At 59.4% G+C, this 19,670-nt stretch overlaps 1 protein-coding gene across 4 annotated transcripts in view; it reads right to left on the bottom strand.

The window, feature by feature from the left end:
* Positions 1 to 3,512: 3,512 nt before the first annotated feature.
* The window catches only part of LOC116951169 (inositol 1,4,5-trisphosphate-gated calcium channel ITPR1-like), a 135,410-nt gene continuing 119,252 nt past the window's right edge, over positions 3,513 to 19,670 (bottom strand). Inside the window, exons 49-59 of one of the 4 annotated variants that reach the window (XR_012946579.1) lie at positions 18,515 to 18,634; positions 17,207 to 17,382; positions 16,306 to 16,470; positions 15,686 to 15,881; positions 14,723 to 14,833; positions 14,104 to 14,246; positions 10,913 to 11,078; positions 9,726 to 9,886; positions 7,791 to 7,952; positions 3,637 to 6,915; positions 3,513 to 3,599 (exon numbers count right to left, since the gene is read on the bottom strand). Coding sequence is in view for 1 of the 4 variants with exons in the window: in XM_076073551.1 (XP_075929666.1) it covers positions 6,823 to 6,915; positions 7,791 to 7,952; positions 9,726 to 9,886; positions 10,913 to 11,078; positions 14,104 to 14,246; positions 14,723 to 14,833; positions 15,686 to 15,881; positions 16,306 to 16,470; positions 17,207 to 17,382; positions 18,515 to 18,634 (1,493 nt within the window). In the remaining 3 variants the exon portion in view is untranslated. Of the gene's footprint in view, positions 6,916 to 7,790; positions 7,953 to 9,725; positions 9,887 to 10,912; positions 11,079 to 14,103; positions 14,247 to 14,722; positions 14,834 to 15,685; positions 15,882 to 16,305; positions 16,471 to 17,206; positions 17,383 to 18,514; positions 18,635 to 19,670 lie in introns of all 4 variants that reach the window. The other 3 variants (XR_012946580.1, XR_012946581.1, XM_076073551.1) reach the window with 3 other exon arrangements.

Genomic DNA, 19,670 nt, shown 5'->3' with positions numbered 1-19,670 from the left:
CACACATCAAATGAACTTCCGAACGCCAAAAACAAAACGCACATACACACGCGAAGTACAAATTCCAGTCTTAAGAAAAACAAAACAAATGTGGTGGCGATGTTGAGAGTAAAATAAAAGTTTGGCATTATTCTCAAATCCCACCGTGCCACGAGGCGTGCACGCGGCTGCTGCTGCCGCACGGCTTGTTCCGACGCGTTTTTTTCCGAGGTCGTGCCACGCGCGCTTCGTTGTCCGACGTTTCGCTCCGCGTGCCGTGAGCGGAGCTTCTCGAGTGACCCGAGTTTCAAGAGGAGAGTCTCAAAGAACAACACACCACGCGCGCTCGGCAGTACAAACCCCGCAACAACAAAAAAAACACACATCGGAGACCATCATTATCGTCAAATGTTTGGTCCTACAGATTTCTTAGAAAAATTCCAGTTTGCATAACATCCACCCTACACCAGTCCCCTTCCCGACCGTTAAAATGCGAAACGCGGATTATTTTTTCGTGTTAAAAACTACAGCGGACCACTCCGAACCCATATACACACACACACAACTCCGACAAAACGATTACAGCAAAACAAGAGAGGCGTTACAGCGCGCGTGGCAAAATCACCCTCCCCGCGTCGCGCAATTACTGCGAATTCACGTCATTATTTTACACCCAACCACATCCCCCCCCCATTGTGATTCATCAGCAGTCGCATTGTCACCCACCCATCCACTGTAATTGGGCTCTGACATTGGCGTCGGTTAACCAGGGGGGGGCTAACGCGGCGCGCAATCAGCCCTCCCCAAGCCCCCCCCCCCCCGACCGGGCTAACCTACTTCACCCGAGCCTGCGTCCTTTAAACCACGAGGTCCTTTCATCGGTAGGAGGCAAGACTCGGCAGTCTTCTTGGACGACAGCGCCCCAAGGTTCGACACCGCGCGCTGGCGGTGCACGTGGAGCGGCAGCTATCAACCATCGGTGAAGCCCCCCCACCCCCCCCCCCCCCGAGTGCAATCTCATTTTGTTTGAATTATTATGAACATTCTTATTATTATAAAATGTAATGTCCACAAGGACAAGACAGCGCAAGGTTCGACACCCATCGCGGGCGGAGCACGTGGAGGAGTCACGCGATCATCGCTGACCCCCCCCCCCCATCCCCGTGCCCCTTGGGCGCGGCCGTTTCCCAGTCGCTCTGCCAGCGGCCAGCCTTGGTGACCTCTTATTTTTTAGACATTTTTTTCACCCAAAAAAAATCTCGTTATCAAAATAGATATGTCAGCCTGCCCTCCCCCACCACCAATGACCTACGGATGAAACGCGCCTTACAAATGTCAGTGATTACAAGAGCCGGCTGGCTCGAGGCCAGCTCCACCCCGGGGCTTTTAAAACTCCCCCGCACGCGTGGCCACTGGGAGATGACGGCGGGGAATTCTCACGCAGAACCACGTGCCCGAGGTCACGTTCTTGTATGGACGGAGAGACCGCGCTGACTGCGGAATATTTGTTTGGGGGGCGGTGGGGGGGATGAGCCAAACATAGTCGTCGTCGTTTTTCTGCCAAACATCTGCGAGATGTTTGGCGCTTCTCGATTGCCCGGCGGATCGCTCCAACCCACCGGCGAACTGGCGAACGGGCAGGGCCTCGTTCGCTCCTCACCGAACATCCCTCGCGTCGCTGGCGCGTGGCTGGAAGCAGGAGGCGCGTGGCTGGATTCAGGCGGCGCGTGGCTGGAAGCAGCCGCAGTTATTCTGGAAGCAGGGCGCCCGGTGTGGAGACATTCTCTGGGTCGCAGACCCGGAGAGGCCCCCGGTTGAAATGAAGCCCCCAGCAGCTGTGGAGATGTTGGCGGTCGCGCTGTGCAGCGGTGCGGTGGTCCGGCGAGTTCTCGAGTGGTGCCATGCACGTTGGCAAGTTGTCCGACGTTTAACGGGGGGGGAGGGGTGGGGGAACCGCGGCTCCCTCCGGGTAACCCCGGTGCCCTCCGCAATCACAAAACATGGGCACACTGGACGGTCCCAAACCGCGATAGCCGGAGACAATCAGCGACAAGGAGCTGTGCCGGGAGAAGCTCCCAGCGCACGTGCAGCGAAACGTCGGGCAACGGGTACCGAACGACCGCGCGGCACGACCCGGACACGCATGGCCGAGCTGTACCCCCTCCTCCTCCACTCCCTGCTGTGGGTGGCGCCTCTTCGCCTCTCTCAAGTCGAGTCAGTGTCCACTTCGTTCAGCCCCCCCACCACCACCACTACCATTGGCCTCTCCGGGGTGAGCGCGAAGTTGACAAAAAAAAGTCCCGACGCCTCGTGGGTGGCGTTTCCCGGCGACTGCCAGCCAAGGAACCAACCCGCGGGGTGTCTCCCGCGCGGGCTTCACCCCCTGCACGCCAACTCGGTGCGTCCCTCACGACCCTCGCCATTCCCGGCGGCGGCGGTGACGGCGGTGGAGGAGGATTTTACTTTGGCCTCCGCTCCCGGCCACGTTTCTCACGATGGCGCACGGGGCCACTCACGGGGAGGGTGTCGGTTCTAAGGAACTCACCGACAACAACGAGGCGAAGAATCAATCCCACCCACACCACCCACACCCCCCACCCTACTCACACCCCCCACCAAACCACCCACTCCAACGTTGCCCTTGAGCGCTGCGTTGCTCGCGTGTCGCCGGGTGGCGTGCAATGCGCGCGTGACGATTCACGCCACCCCCCACGATTTTGGGGAGGGATTACGGTCCAATTCACAAATCGGTTTCATCGCCTCTGCGTGCGTCACGTTCGCACGTGTGCCGCTGGACGGGTCAACGATGCCACTTCGCTTCGGCTTTGAACGCGCTCAAAAGCCGGCGAGCCACCGCTCAAGAAACAGCCACACGTGGCCGTCGCTCAAACGTCCGTACGCGGCACGTGCTTGCGGAATGATACAGGGCACCCCCCACCCCCCATTGCAAACCATCACAACAGCGGCGCGCAAACAAAGTTTAACACGGGAAACAACAAGCGAGCAAACTTTAGCGTTTACAGAGAGCCCCCCCCCCCCCAAGAGAGATCCGGCACAGCGACCGTGGCAGTTGTGGTGGCAGTGTGGGGGGGGGGGGGCACAACGCTCGGGTTTGTCGTCAGCCCCGGGGGATAACCTGTGGGAGAGCCTCGCCAGGTCCCAAGGCTCGCTCTTCAAGAGGGGGGGGGGGGGTCTGCAACACGGAGGAGGTTTGGGCCGATTCCAGCAAGGGGCGTTTGGCTCCGCGCGGCGAGGGAACGCCGAGGAGCCGGGGGGAACAACAGCAGCCGTGGCGCTGGATACGAGGGGGAGGCACTCAACGGTGTTGATCATTCATCACGAACCCCTTTCTCTCCCTACCCCTCTCTCTCTCGGCTGCCCATTTATCGATTGGCGCACCTGTACGAGTCGCCTCACAGCGGGGAAACCCGGGCTGCGGGTTTGTAATTTTCCCTGAACCTGGAGCCACAAAGCCACACCGCTTTTGTCGAGACTAAAAAAAAACACAAATAAAGAATTACAAATCAGCAGAGTGAGGTTTTCCTTCTTTAAAACAAAAATCGCGACGCTCGGCGGAAGCATGCGCACGCAAGACAAAGACACGCCGTATAGCCCTGCACCTTCACCAAGACAAAGACACGCCTTATAGCCCTGCACCTTCACAAAGACACGCCGTATAGCCCTGCACATTCACCAAGACAAAGACACGCCTTATAGCCCTGCACCTTCACAAAGACACGCCTTATAGCCCTGCATCTTCACAAAGACACGCCTTATAGCCCTGCACATTCACAAAGACAAAGACACGCCGTATAGCCCTGCACCTTCACAAAGACACGCCTTATAGCCCTGCACCTTCACTAAGACACGCCGTATAGCCCTGCACCTTCACAAAGACACGCCGTATAGCCCTGCATCTTCACAAAGACACGCCGTATAGCCCTGCACCTTCACTAAGACACGCCGTATAGCCCTGCACCTTCACAAAGACACGCCGTATAGCCCTGCATCTTCACAAAGACACGCCGTATAGCCCTGCACCTTCACAAAGACGCCGTATAGCCCTGCACCTTCACAAAGACACGCCGTATAGCCCTGCACCTTTACAAAGACAAAGACACGCCGTATAGCCCTGCACCTTTACAAAGACACGCCGTATAGCCCTGCACCTTCACCAAGACACGTCGTATAGCCCTGCATCTTCACCAAGACAACCGTATAGCCCTGCACATTCACAAAGACACGCCGTATAGCCCTGCAGACTCTCACGGCAAGCCATGGCACAGCGAGCGCCTACTATCGAAGTCAGCACCACACAAGACGGCATTTGTCTCCCCGGTGTCCACGTTCACACAGCACCCCAGGCTGAGTGGACACCAAAGAGGCCGGAGACCGGATCCGACTTTCACTTCCACCGGTGTTGGCCGCTGACTTTGCAGCACAGCGCTCAAACGAGTTCACGACAGCAGCCCACGTGAGCAAGCGACGGCGAATTCACCACAGCGCTCGTGCCAGGCTAGTTGCACTCTTGAGGTCACGTGAGGTGTCGTTGGCTCGCTGCTGGCAGGAGGTTACGGCACAGACCCACGGCGTTGCGGGTCATCTGACGGGAGGTGACGCACGATTCCCCAAAACACGCGCACGCGCTCACACCACCCACGTACGCGCATGCATGCACGCACCAGAGGAGGGTACTGGCAGCTGTACAAGATCTCAGAAGTTACATCAATCATCATCCTCCTCGTCCTACCGGACGTTGCAAACATTCCTGAGGTCCGACAGCCGGGGAATTCACGCCGACGGTGACGCCGCCACAACGGGGCTGGGGATTCTGGCACGCGATCCGTTTTGGTCGAGGGGGCCCCCGAGGCTTGGGGGGGGGGGGCGGGGCCTTTCGACGATTCATCAGCACCGTTTGCTTTTTATCTGCACCCAAAATCGCTTCGTGACAAGTTAAAAGGTGCGGTCGGGTGATACGGAGGGTGGTGGAGGAGGAGTGGAGCGGTGGGGAGGGCAAAGGGAGGGAGTTCGGTTTTAGGCACAGGCGACGCGGTGGCACGCGGCCGACGCGGGCGCCGGTGATGCTCGCGAGCGGACGTGGCCCGGAGACGGCGCTCGCCGCTCATCTTGGCCGGGGCGAGCCGGGGCGGTGCGCCGGTGCGGTGCGCCGACCGCCAACAACCGCCGCCCCCTGATGCGAGCGCTCATCCAATCGGAGGCCTGGAGCTGAATTTTTGTTGATATAGTGGGATGCCTTCCCTTTGCATTCCGACTCGTAAAATACGAACGAGAGATGACGGAAGCGACGAAGACAAGAGACGGAGGTGCAGAGAGACGAGAGAAGCGTGGACTGAAGATAATTGTGGCGGAATGAGTTTTGAGAAGATCGAGACAGACGAGACAGATCAGTGAGCCTGTTATACTCATTGGCACGTTACGTTCATTCACTTTTGAATTTGAGCTGATGTTTGGTTTCACCCCTTTTGATTTTCATGAACTTGGGTGCCCATCGAGCCGCTTGGGCCCCCCTGAGCTCTTGCCGAGCCTCTCTCTGGCGGTGCCATCACCGCCACAACCGGCGCTACGGCCGCATCGGCAAACCGCGATCTCGGCCACAAAACCCACCGGTCGGCAAAAACACGATACGCACCCGCAAGAACGCTGTCACGCGCACACAAACACGCGCAGCAGCCGCCGCCGCACGCACGCACGCACGGCGTGAACTCGGAAATGCGCCGACGGTGGCCAGATGGCGTGATGTGGACACGAGGGAATGTCGTGGCCATGGCACCGGCGATGATGCACGCCTTGAGGATTTTTTATTCGCGGTTTAGGAGACGCCTCAACTTTGCTGCTCTATCGCCGTCACGCCACGACTCCCAGACGGGAACCCCCCCCCGCCTCCCCCCCCCCACCGTGCCCCCACCGTGCCCCGGCACAGCGTCGTGGCAGTGCCGGGCACGGTGCCGCTCGATGGAGCCGAATCGTCCGCTCAGAGACCCCCCCTTGAGGCTGCCCCCTTATTTGTGTGCGAGTGTGTGCGAGTGTGTGGGAGTGTGTGCGAGTGTGTGGGAGTGTGTGCGAGTGTGTGGGAGTGTGTGCGAGTGTGTGGGAGTGTGTACGAGTGTGTGCGAGAGTGTGCGAGTGTTTGCGAGTGTGTGCGAGTGTTTGCGAGTGTGTGCGAGTGTTTGCGAGTGTGTACGAGTGTGTGCGAGTGTTTGCGAGTGTGTGCGAGTGTGTACGAGTGTGTGCGAGTGTTTGCGAGTGTGTGGGAGTGTGTGCGAGTGTTTGCGAGTGTGTGCGAGTGTTTGTGAGTGTGTGCGAGTGTTTGCGAGTGTGTGGGAGTGTGTGCGAGTGTTTGCGAGTGGGTGGGAGTGTGTACGAGTGTTTGCGAGTGTTTGTGAGTGTGTGCGAGTGTGTGCGAGTGTGTGCGAGTGTGTGCGAGTGTTTGTGAGTGTGTGCGAGTGTGTGCGAGTGTTTGCGAGTGGGTGGGAGTGTGTACGAGTGTTTGTGAGTGTGTGCGAGTGTGTGCGAGTGTTTGTGAGTGTTTGTGAGTGTGTGCGAGTGTTTGCGGTTGTGGTGCCGCCGCCGCTGCTGCTGGCGATGGTGCTCATGGTAGCGGTGGTAGTGGCCTTCGTGTCGGCGGTAGCGGTTGTTGTGGTTGTTGGTGTGGTTGCCGATGGTTGTTGTTGGTGATGGTCGTGCTGGTGCTGACGATGGTGTTGATGGTGCCAGTGCTGGTCGTGGTGGCACGTTGGCAGTGGTTCCTATATAGCGCCGGTGGCTAGTGCTGCCGCCGCCGACAACGGCGCTGCCCTGGTGGTGCCGGCACCGGCTGAGATCTCACGCCGCCATCTGCGCGCTCTCGCCGGGGTTCATGTGGGGGCTGTTCGTGATGAAGCCGATCCTCTGCTTGTGCTTTCTCTGCTCCGTCATCTGCACAGAGACAAAGATCCCCCGTATAGCCTTAACAGACCTTTTGGGGTGAGTGCTCTTCGCGAGCGGCACCTATGTTTGCGTCATCTCCAAAAGGCACGCTCTCACGCAGCAGCACCATCACCGCCAGCACCACCATCGCCAGCGGCACCATCATCACCGTGAGCACTGTCATCAGCAGCAGCACTGTCATCGTCATCATCAGCAGCAACACCATCATCATCATCATTCAGTAAATGTGGTGGCCACCACCGACTGCTGTCTTGAGGCTTTAACCTCGGTGTCTCGAAGCTCGACTGAGCGATTTAAACGCACGGACACCACCAACGCCTCGTCCCCTACCAGCACCGACACAACGCAACCACACACCCACTCAGCTAAACACCCAACCCTCTACCAACACATTTACCCACCCTATACCTTCCCACACACACACACCCTAAATACCTACCCCAAAGCCAAAAATCCCCCGTATAGCCTTCACCAGACAGTTGGGGCGAGTGCTGTTCGCGAGCACCTATGAAGGCCGGCACGGCACACAATGGGGTGGGGGGTCAGCACCACGCCCGGCCACTTTCGTCCCCCTAGTGACAATGTTTACACACCGCACCAGCTACTTATTTTGAGTTGATGCTGAGTGGACCTAGGGTAGGCTCAGGACCGGTTCAGATAATCGTCACCGGTGTTAGATGCGAGCGGAAATTGAACTCGGGTCGCCGGGTTCGTAGAGCGGCAGGCTAACCGCCGAACGACCATTTCCCAGACACACACACGCACACGCGCACCCAATACCCACCCACACACACACCACCCACCCACCCACACACCTCCTGCCAACGCCACCGTCCGCGCCCCCCACCCCCGCTGCCGCTCACCTGCTCCTTGAGCTCAGACAGCTGGCTGGAGAGGTAGGAGACGAGCTTCATGGTGCAGTCGAGTTTGTCCTGCAGGCCACGCAGCTCATTCTGCTCACCCTCACCGTCGCTGCTCACCAGCGACATGGCACGCATCCGCGGGAACCAGTCCAGGTTTTTCTCCTGTGGGGTGCACGCGCGCGCACGCACGCACGCACGCGTGGACATTACAGACGCATGAGCATACAAATGCGCACAAAAAAGACACGGACTCATAGAGACAGACCCCCGTGTAGTCTCAGCGGACATTTGGGGCAAGTGCGCTTAGCACGCAGCACCTATGAAAGCCGGCATAACACACGAGGGGGTGGGTACCCAGAACCACGCACAGCCGTCTTTGTCTCCCTCGTGGCAATGTTTATTACATCACACCAAGTACTTATTTAAGGCTAAGTCGACCTAGGGGAGGCCCATGACCAGTTCAGATATTCGTCACCGATGTTGACTTCGAGCGAGATTCCAACTGGGGCCACCGCTCACCATGCACGCACAAACGCACGCACAAACACACGCACGCACAAACACACGCACAAACACACGCACAAACACACGCACGCACAAACACACGCACAAGCACACGCACGCACACACAAACACGCGCACGCACGCACAAGCTGAGGCCACGTGAGGCGTTGAAAGCTCGCCGCTGGCAGGAGGTCACGGGACACACGCAGGTGTTACGAGTTAACTGACCGAGATTACCGGCAGACGTACACACACGCGCACGCATGCACACGCACCCACGTGGCGGCGATGGCGAACACACGAGGCCACTCACCGTGCCCCGCGCACCAATCCTATTACGCGTAATCTCACGGGAATGGCCGAGTGATGGTATTGGTGTCAGCGGCGGTGAGGCACGCCGCCCGCCACAAAAGCCCCAACAACGGCCTCTCCAATGTCCCGCGCCACGGTTGTAATCCCGGCGGACCTCCGCACCACCACCACCACCGTCACTACCACCACCACCGCCACCGCCACCACTGCCACTACCTCGGCCACCGCCACCACCACTGCCACCACCGCCGCCACCACCACCTCCACCATCGCTTCCACAACCACAGCCACCACCGCCGCCACTCAAAATCTCAACCCTCTGTATACAGAATCTCCGACATGGCCATTCTGAACCGCACGAGGGACAGGGAGAATCACAGCCCTGGGGTTCAACCTCAGAACTTCTGGTCTAACAGGCTCTGTGTTCATTAGCTATTACGATAGAGATATTTACTTAATTTTGAGTGAAATATTTCACCTGCAATTTAATCTCACGAGACCAAAGCGCAGTCGTCCTACGGCTGCTCAATCGCAGAATCGGATCCATGCCACCTCCGTGGCTCCGACACCGCCAACGTGTGCACCAACAAGAGACGAAGCAACAAACTTAGACCCAGCGTCGGTTGACTTCATGCGGAAGCATTCACCACCAAGATTACGATTCATAATTAGTGAGATCCCTCGTGTCGGTATAACGTCGATTGTTTAACAATGGCCGTCCACCATGCGACAGACCGGTCCATGCCACCTCGCCAACAGAGTTGTGGAGGGTCACAGTTCAAAACTGTCGTCGCAAACCTACACGGACGACGTAGCCCGAGAGAAACTCATTACCAAGAATCACGCGACCCACACCAGAACCTCAGCCGGTGCCACCCGCCCCCCCTCCTCATTCTTGCAACGAGGCAGTGACACTGCACTGCCTCTCTAACTCGGGAGCCTCTCCCTGAACTTTGACCCACGTCATCACCGGCTCGCCCCCACCCCCCCCCCCCGGTGCAAATCGTCCGTCATCCGGCATCGCACTTCCCGGCATTCCGCCCACCGGCGCCGACGCCCGCACCAGCGGCCGCCCGCACCAGCGGCCGCCGGCCCGCCGGCCCGCCCGGCGCTCCTCACCGCGATCATGTCGGCGACGTAGCTCTCGGGGCCCGTGTACTCGGTGGGGTCCTTGACGCGCGCCAGCACGATGAAGTAGAGGTAGTGCCACATGTTGTGCTCCACCTTCACGTGCTCCTCGAACGACACCGTCTTGTTGTCGAACTTGTCCCGCTCCAGTCCTGCTCCGCCACAAAGTCGTGTGGAGGCAGGCAGGGAGGGAGGGGGGCGCGGCGGGGAGAGGTGGCGGTGAGCGGACGCCGAGAGGAGGGTGGCACAGTCCGGACTGAGGATGACCGGTGAACAAACGGGACACGTTTGGTGATCAGGTCCTCAATATTCCAGAGGCTGCCCAGAAAGAAATACGTAATTGTTATTGATTATTATGAACAAAGCAGGACTGTTTATCATATTAGTATCATCATCGGCTGTGTTCAGTCCACTGCTGGATGAAGGCGTCCCCGAACCGCCACCATCTCTCACTGTCCTGCGAAGTAATAATCGACTGCACACGAGCCGATTTAAATCGCTCCATCTCTCCTCATTGGACGTACACTCGGCTGCGTTCCGTTCCGTTGGCCGCCACGCTGAATCAATTCCTTCCCTACGACGATCGTTCCTCCGAGCGACGTCGTCTTGCCCAGGCCCACCTACTGTTTCCTTAATCATCATCATCGTCTTCATCGTCGCCGCTCGACATCGATACCGCGCCAGCGGCGCGCCTCGCGGCACCCAGCAGGGCCCCCCCCCACCTCCCCAGTGGCAGCTGTCCCTGCGCGGAACACAGCAGCGGCGTCCGGAGCAAGTTGGCGTCGGTCTGACAGCAGTGGGGGCGCTGCGGTGCAAGACGCCGCTACGTGCGGCCTTCCCACTTTAGTAGTTTATCAAATTTAGGAAAATTCGGACCGGTGACACCAGCAGACGTGGCCCTACCCTCCTCCTGGAGGCCGGGTCGTGATGTGACAATTGAGCTTGTGAGGTCACAAGTGGCCGGGCGTTCCAGAGGGCCGGCGGCGCCGAGATCGTGGGAACCGACTCCAAGTTGCGGCCGCCGCCCGCCATCGCGCCGCCTCGTCGTGGCGTGCGCCGAGCCGCCGGTCTCGGCCAGCGGCTCGCCGCGTCGGGAGCTCCGTCGACGGCGAAAAGAAGCGCACAGAGCGGGCGAGGGCGCTCGGGAGGGGGGGGGGAGGGGCGTCGCCGACTCTCACCGCAGATGAAGCAGCTGTTCTTGAGCACCTCCTCCTTGTTCTGCTTCTCGCTGCGGAGGTCGGCGAACGTGTCGATGATGACACCGAAGATGAGGTTGAGGACGATGATGATGACGACGAAGTAGAAGAGGAGGTCGTAGATAATTCTGGCGGCGAACAGGGGCTCCTGGGGGAGGGGAGGGGAGGGGCGGTCAGTGCAATCACAGTACACACTCTGGAGTCTGTACTGTGACAGACTCGCAAGACGCTGGACAGAAACAGTGGATGTATTTATTAAGTCACGCAAAGGTCCCTGTGTGACCATGTGGATTTGTATGCAACTTTGCGCGTCTCTGTGTGACTCTGCGCGTGTCTGTGTGACTCTGCAGGTCAATCAGCATGTCTCTGGCGTGTCTGTGCGAGTCTCTGGCGTCTCTGTGTGAGTCTCTGGCGTCTCTGTGCGAGTCTCTGGCGTCTCTGTGCGAGTCTCTGGCGTCTCTGTGCGAGTCTCTGGCGTCTCTGTGTGGGTCTCTGGCGTCTCTGTGTGGGTCTCTGGCGTCTCTGTGCGAGTCTCTGGCGTCTCTAAGCGAGTCTCTGGCGTCTCTAAGCGAGTCTCTGGCGTCTCTGTGCGAGTCTCTGGCGTCTCTAAGCGAGTCTCTGGCGTGTCTGTGCGAGTTTCTTGCGTCTCTGTGTGGGTCTCTGGCGTCTCTGTGCGAGTCTCTGGCGTCTCTGTGCGAGTCTGTGGCGTCTCTGTGCGAGTCTCTGACGTCTCTGTGCGAGTCTCTGGCATCTCTGTGCGAGTCTCGGCGTCTCTGTGTGAGCCTCTGCGTCTCTGTGCGAGTCTCTGGCGTCTCTGTGCGAGTCTCTGCGTCTCTGTGTGGGTCTCTGGCGTCTCTGTGCGAGTCTCTGGCGTCTCTGTGCGAGTCTCTGGCGTCTCTGTGCGAGTCTCTGCGTCTCTGTGCGAGTCTGTAGCGTCTGTGTGCGAGTCTCTGGCGTCTCTGTGCGAGTCTCTGGCGTCTCTGTGCGAGTCTCTGGCGTCTCTGTGCGAGTCTCTGCGTCTCTGTGCGAGTCTGTGGCATCTCTGTGCGAGTCTCTGGCGTCTCTGTGCGAGTCTCTGGCGTCTCTGTGCGAGTCTCTGGCGTCTCTGTGCGAGTCTCTGACGTCTCTGTGCGAGTCTCTGGCGTCTCTGTGCGAGTCTCTGGCGTCTCTGTGCGAGTCTCTGGCGTCTCTGTGCGAGTCTCTGGCGTCTCTGTGCGAGTCTCTGGCGTCTCTGTGCGAGTCTCGGCGTCTCTGTGCGAGTCTCTGCGTGAGTCTCTGGCGTCTCTGTGCGAGTCTCTGCGTCTCTGTGTGGGTCTCTGGCGTTTCTGTGCGAGTCTCTGGCGTCTCTGTGCGAGTCTCTGGCGTCTCTGTGCGAGTCTCTGCGTCTCTGTGCGAGTCTGTGGCGTCTGTGTGCGAGTCTCTGGCGTCTCTGTGCGAGTCTCTGGCGTCTCTGTGCGAGTCTCTGGCGTCTCTGTGCGAGTCTCTGCGTCTCTGTGCGAGTCTGTGGCGTCTCTGTGCGAGTCTCTGGCGTCTCTGTGCGAGTCTCTGGCGTCTCTGTGCGAGTCTCTGGCGTCTCTGTGCGAGTCTCTGACGTCTCTGTGCGAGTCTCTGGCGTCTCTGTGCGAGTCTCTGGCGTCTCTGTGCGAGTCTCTGGCGTCTCTGTGCGGGTCTCAGGCGTCTCTGTGCGGGTCTCTGGCGTCTCTGTGCGAGTCTCTGGAGTCTCTAAGCGAGTCTCTGGCGCCTCTGTGCGAGTCTCTGGCGTCTCTAAGCGAGTCTCTGGCGTGTCTGTGCGAGTCTCTTGCGTCTCTGTGTGGGTCTCTGGCGTCTCTGTGCGAGTCTCTGGCGTCTCTGTGCGAGTCTGTGGCGTCTCTGTGCGAGTCTCTGGCGTCTCTGTGCGAGTCTCTGGCGTCTCTGTGCGAGTCTCTGCGTCTCTGTGCGAGTCTCTGGCGTCTCTGTGCGAGTCTCTGGCGTCTCTGTGCGAGTCTCTGCGTCTCTGTGCGAGTCTCTGGCGTCTCTGTGCGAGTCTCTGCGTCTCTGTGCGAGTCTCTGGCGTCTCTGTGCGAGTCTCTGGCGTCTCTGTGCGAGTCTCTGCGTCTCTGTGTGGGTCTCTGGCGTCTCTGTGCGAGTCTCTGGCGTCTCTGTGTGGGTCTGTGGCGTCTCTAAGCGAGTCCGTACAATGCGGTATTGATGTATGCAGCGTCTCTTAAATGGGACTTTCCCCAACACGCTGCAGAGTGATGGTGGTCAGCTCGTCGTCGACATGTTGAGGGCTGCAACGCCGTGGTGAGGCCGTGATGAGGATGTGATGAGGTCATGGTGAAACCGTGGTGAAACCGTGGTGAAGCCGTGGTGAGGCCGTGGTGAAGCCGTGATGAAGCCGTGATGAAGCCGTGGTGAGGCTGTGGTGAGGCCGTGGTGAAGCCGTGGTGAAGCCGTGGTGAGGCTGTGGTGAAGCCGTGATGAAGCCGTGATGAAGCCGTGGTGAGGCTGTGGTGAAGCCGTGGTGAAGCTGTGGTGAAGCCGTGATGAAGCCGTGATGAAGCCGTGGTGAGGCTGTGGTGAAGCCGTGGTGAAGCTGTGGTGAAGCCGTGGTGAAGCTGTGGTGAAGCCGTGGTGAGGCTGTGGTGAGGCTGTGGTGAGGCCGTGGTGAAGCCGTGGTGAGGCCGTGGTGAAGCCGTGATGAGGTCATGGTGAAGCCATGGTGAAACTGGTGAAGCCGTGGTGAGGCCGTGGTGAAGCCGTGGTGAAGCTGTGGTGAAGCTGTGGTGAGGCTGTGGTGAAGCTGTGGTGAGGCCGTGGTGAAGCCGTGATGAGGTCATGGTGAAGCCGTGGTGAAGCCGTGGTGAAGCTGTGATGAGGATGTGATGAGGTCATGGTGAAGCCGTGGTGAAGCCGTGGTGAAGCTGTGGTGAAGCTGTGGTGAGGCCGTGGTGAGGCCGTGATGAAGCTGTGGTGAGGCTGTGGTGAGGCCGTGGTGAAGCTGTGATGAGGATGTGATGAGGTCATGGTGAAGCCGTGGTGAAGCCGTGGTGAAGCTGTGGTGAGGCCGTGGTGAGGCCGTGGTGAGGCCGTGGTGAGGCCGTGGTGAGGCCGTGGTGAAGCCGTGGTGAGGCCGTGGTGAGGCCGTGGTGAGGCCGTGGTGAAGCCGTGGTGAGGCCGTGGTGAGGCCGTGCCTCCTTGGAGGGCTTGCGGAGGACGTCCCCGACGCCGCCGCCGTTGCGCAGGCCGTGGTTGAGCACCGTGACGATGCACATGATGAGAGTCTCGCACGACTTCTCCGTCTCCCCCTCCTCCTCCTCGGTACCGCCAACTCGTGCTGACCAACGGGGAATGGCGGTGGGGGGGGAGGGGCAGCAGTGTGGTTCAAGTTAAACGCGAGAGCGGTGGTAGACTGGCTTCTCGGCGGAACTGTACCCGCGCGAATCCCACATCTCTACATACAGTATCGTCGTCGTCGTAGGCCACGATCTATCCACTGCTGGATGAAGGCCTCCCCCAAAGCCGTCGCCATGTCTCACGGTCCTGCGACGTAAAAATCGGCGTCGTTAAACGAATCCTTTTTTCAGCGACGAGTTTTTCCTCCTGGATTTATCGACGTAGCGCCGGTCTTCTTTCGGCGGCACAACTTCCCGTTCACTTCGGAACGACCTTACCGCCGTCAGCCACCCACACCCCCCCCCCCCCTCCCCTGTTACGGACGGATAGACGGAGCCAGACGCACGGACGCTTCTCTCCCACAGCAGCCGGGAAGCGCTCAGAAATGGTCTCTCGACCCGTGAGCCGCACAAGCACCTTCAAAGAGACGGCCTCCTGCTCCTCCTTCTCGCTGTTGGGCGCCGGCCACCACACAGGACTCGTCCGTCGCGTCACAGAACTCGGACATGAATCTCGATGACGAGTCTCCTAGGATGGACGGGACACACGCGGGACACGAACGTGGAACACGCACGCGGGGACACACGCGGGGACAATGAGATAAAGATCCCCCGTATAGCCTGAACAGACTGTTGGGGCAAGTGCTGTTAGCGAGTAGCGCAGCGCGCTAACCGCTACACCACACACGGGAACACATGCAGGACACACGCGGAACACACGTGGGAAAAACCACTGCTGACCTCGCAAAGCTGTGCCAGTTTAATAGACCACCCCTCCCTCCCGAGGATGATGATGGCGATGTTGATGGTGATGATGATGGTGGTGATGATGATGGTGATGTTGATGGTGATGATGGTGATGATGACGGTGATGATGATGTTGGTGATGATGATGGTGATGATGATGACGGTGATGATGATGGTGATGATGATGGTGGTGATGATGGTGGTGATGATGATGGTGATGATGGTGATGATGATGGTGATGATGATGGTGATGATGGTGATGATGATGGTGATGATGATGGTGATGATGATGATGGTGATGATGATGGGCCGGATCGACCGCTGACATTCGTTGTCTTCCCCCGGCACGCCATCGGCGGCGCAACCCGGGGCAGAATGGTCTCTTGAAATGTGAAGCTTTTCTCTGGTAAATATCAACAAAATACATTTTTTCGAGATCTTAAAGGTGGGGGAAAGGGGGGTGCGGTGGGGGGGCAATCACCACGACCGCCCCCCCACCCACACCCACCGGGTTCCAACACCGGCAGAAATGGAATGGAACTTGGGGGAGAAAAGGGGACGACGATTTTCTGCTCAATGTCTCCCTCCGGGCGGCGGAGGACGGAGCGAGATGGGGGGGGGTGGGCGGACTGACCGGCTGGTGGCTTGGCCTCCGCCAGCTTATCCACGTCCAGGATGAAGTCGTCCTTGAGGAACTGGAACCCGACGATGGAGAAGAGGTAGATGAGGATGAGGCCGAGCACGGCGGTGAGCACGATGGAGCGGCCGTTGCGCGTCACGCTCTTGATCACGTTCAGCAGCGTCTCCTCGCGGTACACCACGTCAAACAGCTGCCGGTGAGACCACGGGGGCGGCAGCAGTGGGTAGGAGGAGGAGGGGCAGGGGAGGGGCGGGAGAATGGGGCCACCTGAGTTCGGTTCCCGGCAAAGATGGCCGACACCGCTGTGTTCGTGCGTGGCGGTGCGCAGCCGTTTGAGCCTCGTGCTACAAAACAGAAAACCGCGAGTTCCATTCCCGCTCACGGCCGACATCCGGAGACGATTATCCGAACCGGTTCCGAGCCTCCCCCAGGTCGACTCAGCCTTAATGAGTACCCCGGTAACGGTGCGTCGACATCAGCGCCGGGGAGACAAAAGCGGCCGGGCACGGCGCTGTCCACCCATCCCCTTCAACGGGCGCATTCCTCTTAACAGGCGCTCGCTAACAGCGCGTTGACAGCCCTACGGGCGATCGCCGTGGCCGTTGCGTGCGCACCAGCAGGCTGAAGAAGAAGGGGTGGGCGAGCAGGCCGAGCACGCAGATGAGGAGGTAGGCGACGTGGTAGAGCAGCTCCACGTCCAGCATGACGGCACGGTAACCGCCCGCGAACCGGCCCCTGTTGCCCACGAAGCTGGCGAGGAACACCAACTTGTTGCACACCTGTCGTGCCGACACAACAACAACAACGACGACTACCACCGGTCAGACTAGCCATGCCGGCATGGGATAACAACAACAATAACAACAACAACCGCTCAGACCAGTTTGAGTTTATTGTTGTCCTTCCCCCACACCTTCGATTAGCACGGTTGCCTACGTACGGTGAGAAAGAATCTCAACGTACATCGGTACGTGACACAGAGACGAGCCGGGCTGGCACGGGGCAACAACAACAACAACAACCACCACAAGCGCGTCGAGTGCCGTCCCCCCGCCACCCCAAGCGCGTGTACCCACGTGGGAGAGTTTCGCGACCGTGCGTGATCCGCCAACCCACGCCGCCCCCGCGGTCATCCGCTCGCCGCCGTGCGTGACCGCCGAGCCGGTAGCGTCCGCGGCGGCCACGTGCCAGTCGGTTTTCCCAGAGCGCCCTCTCAATCCGACGGTCATCGGCGGACGGTCGCGAACGGCGCGCGGCACCGCCGTGGCGCGCGCCGTCGCGAAGGCCCCGACGGCGGAGGTCGGCCAGCAGGGCCCGCCGACCGCCGACGGCGTGACGGGGTCGAGGACGGCCAGCCGGAGGCGGGTTTGACGGCGAGTCCGCCCTCCCGTTTTCCCGCCAGCCGAGCCCCTCGCCGTTACGGGCCGCACGGCGGCGGCCGGCGCCCGTTCGCGACGGACTCGTCGTGTCGGAGGTTGGGGTTGGGCGGGGGGCGGGGGGCGGGGGGGGACTCACGTTGGCCGAGCCCAGGAGGATGACCGTGGCCTCGAGGCCGAGTGTGCAGATGAAGAAGGCGATGGTCGGCACGCTGAGCAGCCGCAGCGCCTTGCGGGAGGGGAAGGCCGCGACGCCGACGACGAGCGCCGCGGCGGTGACGGCGAGGAGGGGGACGGGCCATGACTCCAGCGTCCCTGGCGACATTGTCGTCGACATCATCACCATCGCCGATGACATCATCACCATCGCCGATGACATCATCATCACCGACGACATCATCATCATCATCACCATCGCCGATGACATCATCATCACCGACGACATCATCATCATCATCACCATCACCGACGACATCATCATCACCGACGACATCATCATCACCGACGACATCATCATCATCAACGACAACAACATCATCATCAACGACAACAACATCATCATCACTGTCACCGACATCATCATCACAATCGTCAGCATCATCACTGTCGGTTTAGTGGTTTACGCGAACCCCACCGTCATCGTCGTCGCCATCATCATAGTAGTCATCAGCGCCGGCTGTGACGTCACAACGCGACGTCACACCCCAACGTCACACCCCGACGTCACACCCCGACGTCACACCCCGACGTCACACAACGCGACGTCACACACCCCGAGGTCGCACACCCCGACATCACAACGCGACGTCGCACACCCCGACGTCGCACACCCCGACGTCACGCACCCCGACGTCGCACACCCCGACGTCACGCACCCCGACGTCACACACCCCGACGTCACACACCCTGTCGTCACACCCCGACGTCGCACACCCCGACGTCACGCACCCCGACGTCACACACCGCGACGTCACACACCCCGACGTCACACACCCCGACGTCGCACACCCCGACGTCACACACCCTGTCGTCACACCCCGACGTCGCACACCCCGACGTCACGCACCCCGACGTCACACACCGCGACGTCACGCACCCCGACGTCACACACCCCGACGTCGCACACCCCGACGTCACACACCCTGTCGTCACACCCCGACGTCGCACACCCCGACGTCACGCACCCCGACGTCACACACCGCGACGTCACACACCCCGACGTCACACACCCCGACGTCGCACACCCCGACGTCACACACCCTGTCGTCACACCCCGACGTCGCACACCCCGACGTCACGCACCCCGACGTCACACACCCCGACGTCACACACCCCGACGTCGCACACCCCGACGTCACACACCCTGTCGTCACACCCCGACGTCACACACCCCGACGTCACACCCCGACGTCACACACCCCGACGTCGCACCGCGGCCAGCTCTCACATTTGCTGCCGTCGAAGGGGAAGAAGAAGGCGACGAGGAGGTTGATGAGGACGGCGAGGTTGAAGGAGATGCTGCTCCACAGTGTCATGTTCTTGGAGATCCATGACAGGTACTTCTTGGCTGTGGAGATGACGATGTGATGACAACGGTCGCCACGTCACGTTTTTTACCGTCACTGGGTGATCGAGTTTCACGTTTTTTGGGGGGGGTTTTTGTGCTTTGCCGTAATTGCCCGGTGCTAAGAGATTATATTTTAAAGGCTGTCACAGGCCTTCTCATCATTGCAACGTTACAATCGGCGATGGTTATCAATGCACACGCTCAGTTGCACAAAAACCAATTAAATCGTTAATGAGCTCTGGAAACGGTGATGTCAATTACTCCGACGTTTATTTTTAAAGCACCGAAGCTTTATCAGCGTTATTCGACTCTCTCTGACCTTCATATCTCCATTTACAATTGTTACTGTTTATGTTTTTACAAGAATGTATTTGGTACCTTAATAATTACCTTATTTTGTTGCGTAAAAACTAAAAACTTCAGCGACAAATAAAAATACTTTTGTTCTAAAGTAAAATGCTCGACGACGACGATGACGACGATGCGACGGTAACACCACGGACGCGACACGATCATCGCCTTTTTAATACCGCAGTATTGCCACACCGCGGGCACTGGCGGCGCAGCCCGCCTCTAATCCCGCCCCTAACGGGCATCTGCGACAAAGAGCTTTACAGCTCTTGGGATTCCTCCGCTATACATAAAGATCCAGATTCCGATAATCCGGCGACGTAGAGGGGAGGGTGTCGATGGATCACCCACAAATGCCGTGACGCTTACAATCAAACCCTGCGGGCTGCAGGGGACGCCATCTCCTGCGAGTACAGCAAGTGGGTTCACGTGAGGGCTACCACCCATCGCGAGTGTGGGCTTTTCTCCTCGTGCTCCTTCTAACTGGGTATAAAAAGCTCGTCAATGGAGTTGCGGCAAACGTCCCAACGTAGGAGCCACAGAGCTTGGGGCAAGGCGTTGGCAAGCGCCGGCTCTGCCTGTCGCTCGCCTGCGGTTTACCGCGCCTCCGAATCTTTAGAAATGCTTTTTGTGTTTCGTTTGTTGTCCTTCCCGCGCACCCTCCGATTGGCACGGTCGGCAACGT

This window comes from Petromyzon marinus, chromosome 42, assembly GCF_048934315.1.
Source record: "Petromyzon marinus isolate PM22_M1 ecotype Great Lakes invasive population chromosome 42, UKy_Petmar_22M1.pri1.0, whole genome shotgun sequence".
In the NCBI taxonomy this organism is placed as follows: Eukaryota; Metazoa; Chordata; class Hyperoartia; order Petromyzontiformes; family Petromyzontidae; genus Petromyzon; species Petromyzon marinus.
Note: the sequence above shows the minus strand (reverse complement) of the source record. Positions and strands in the feature narration are given on the sequence as shown.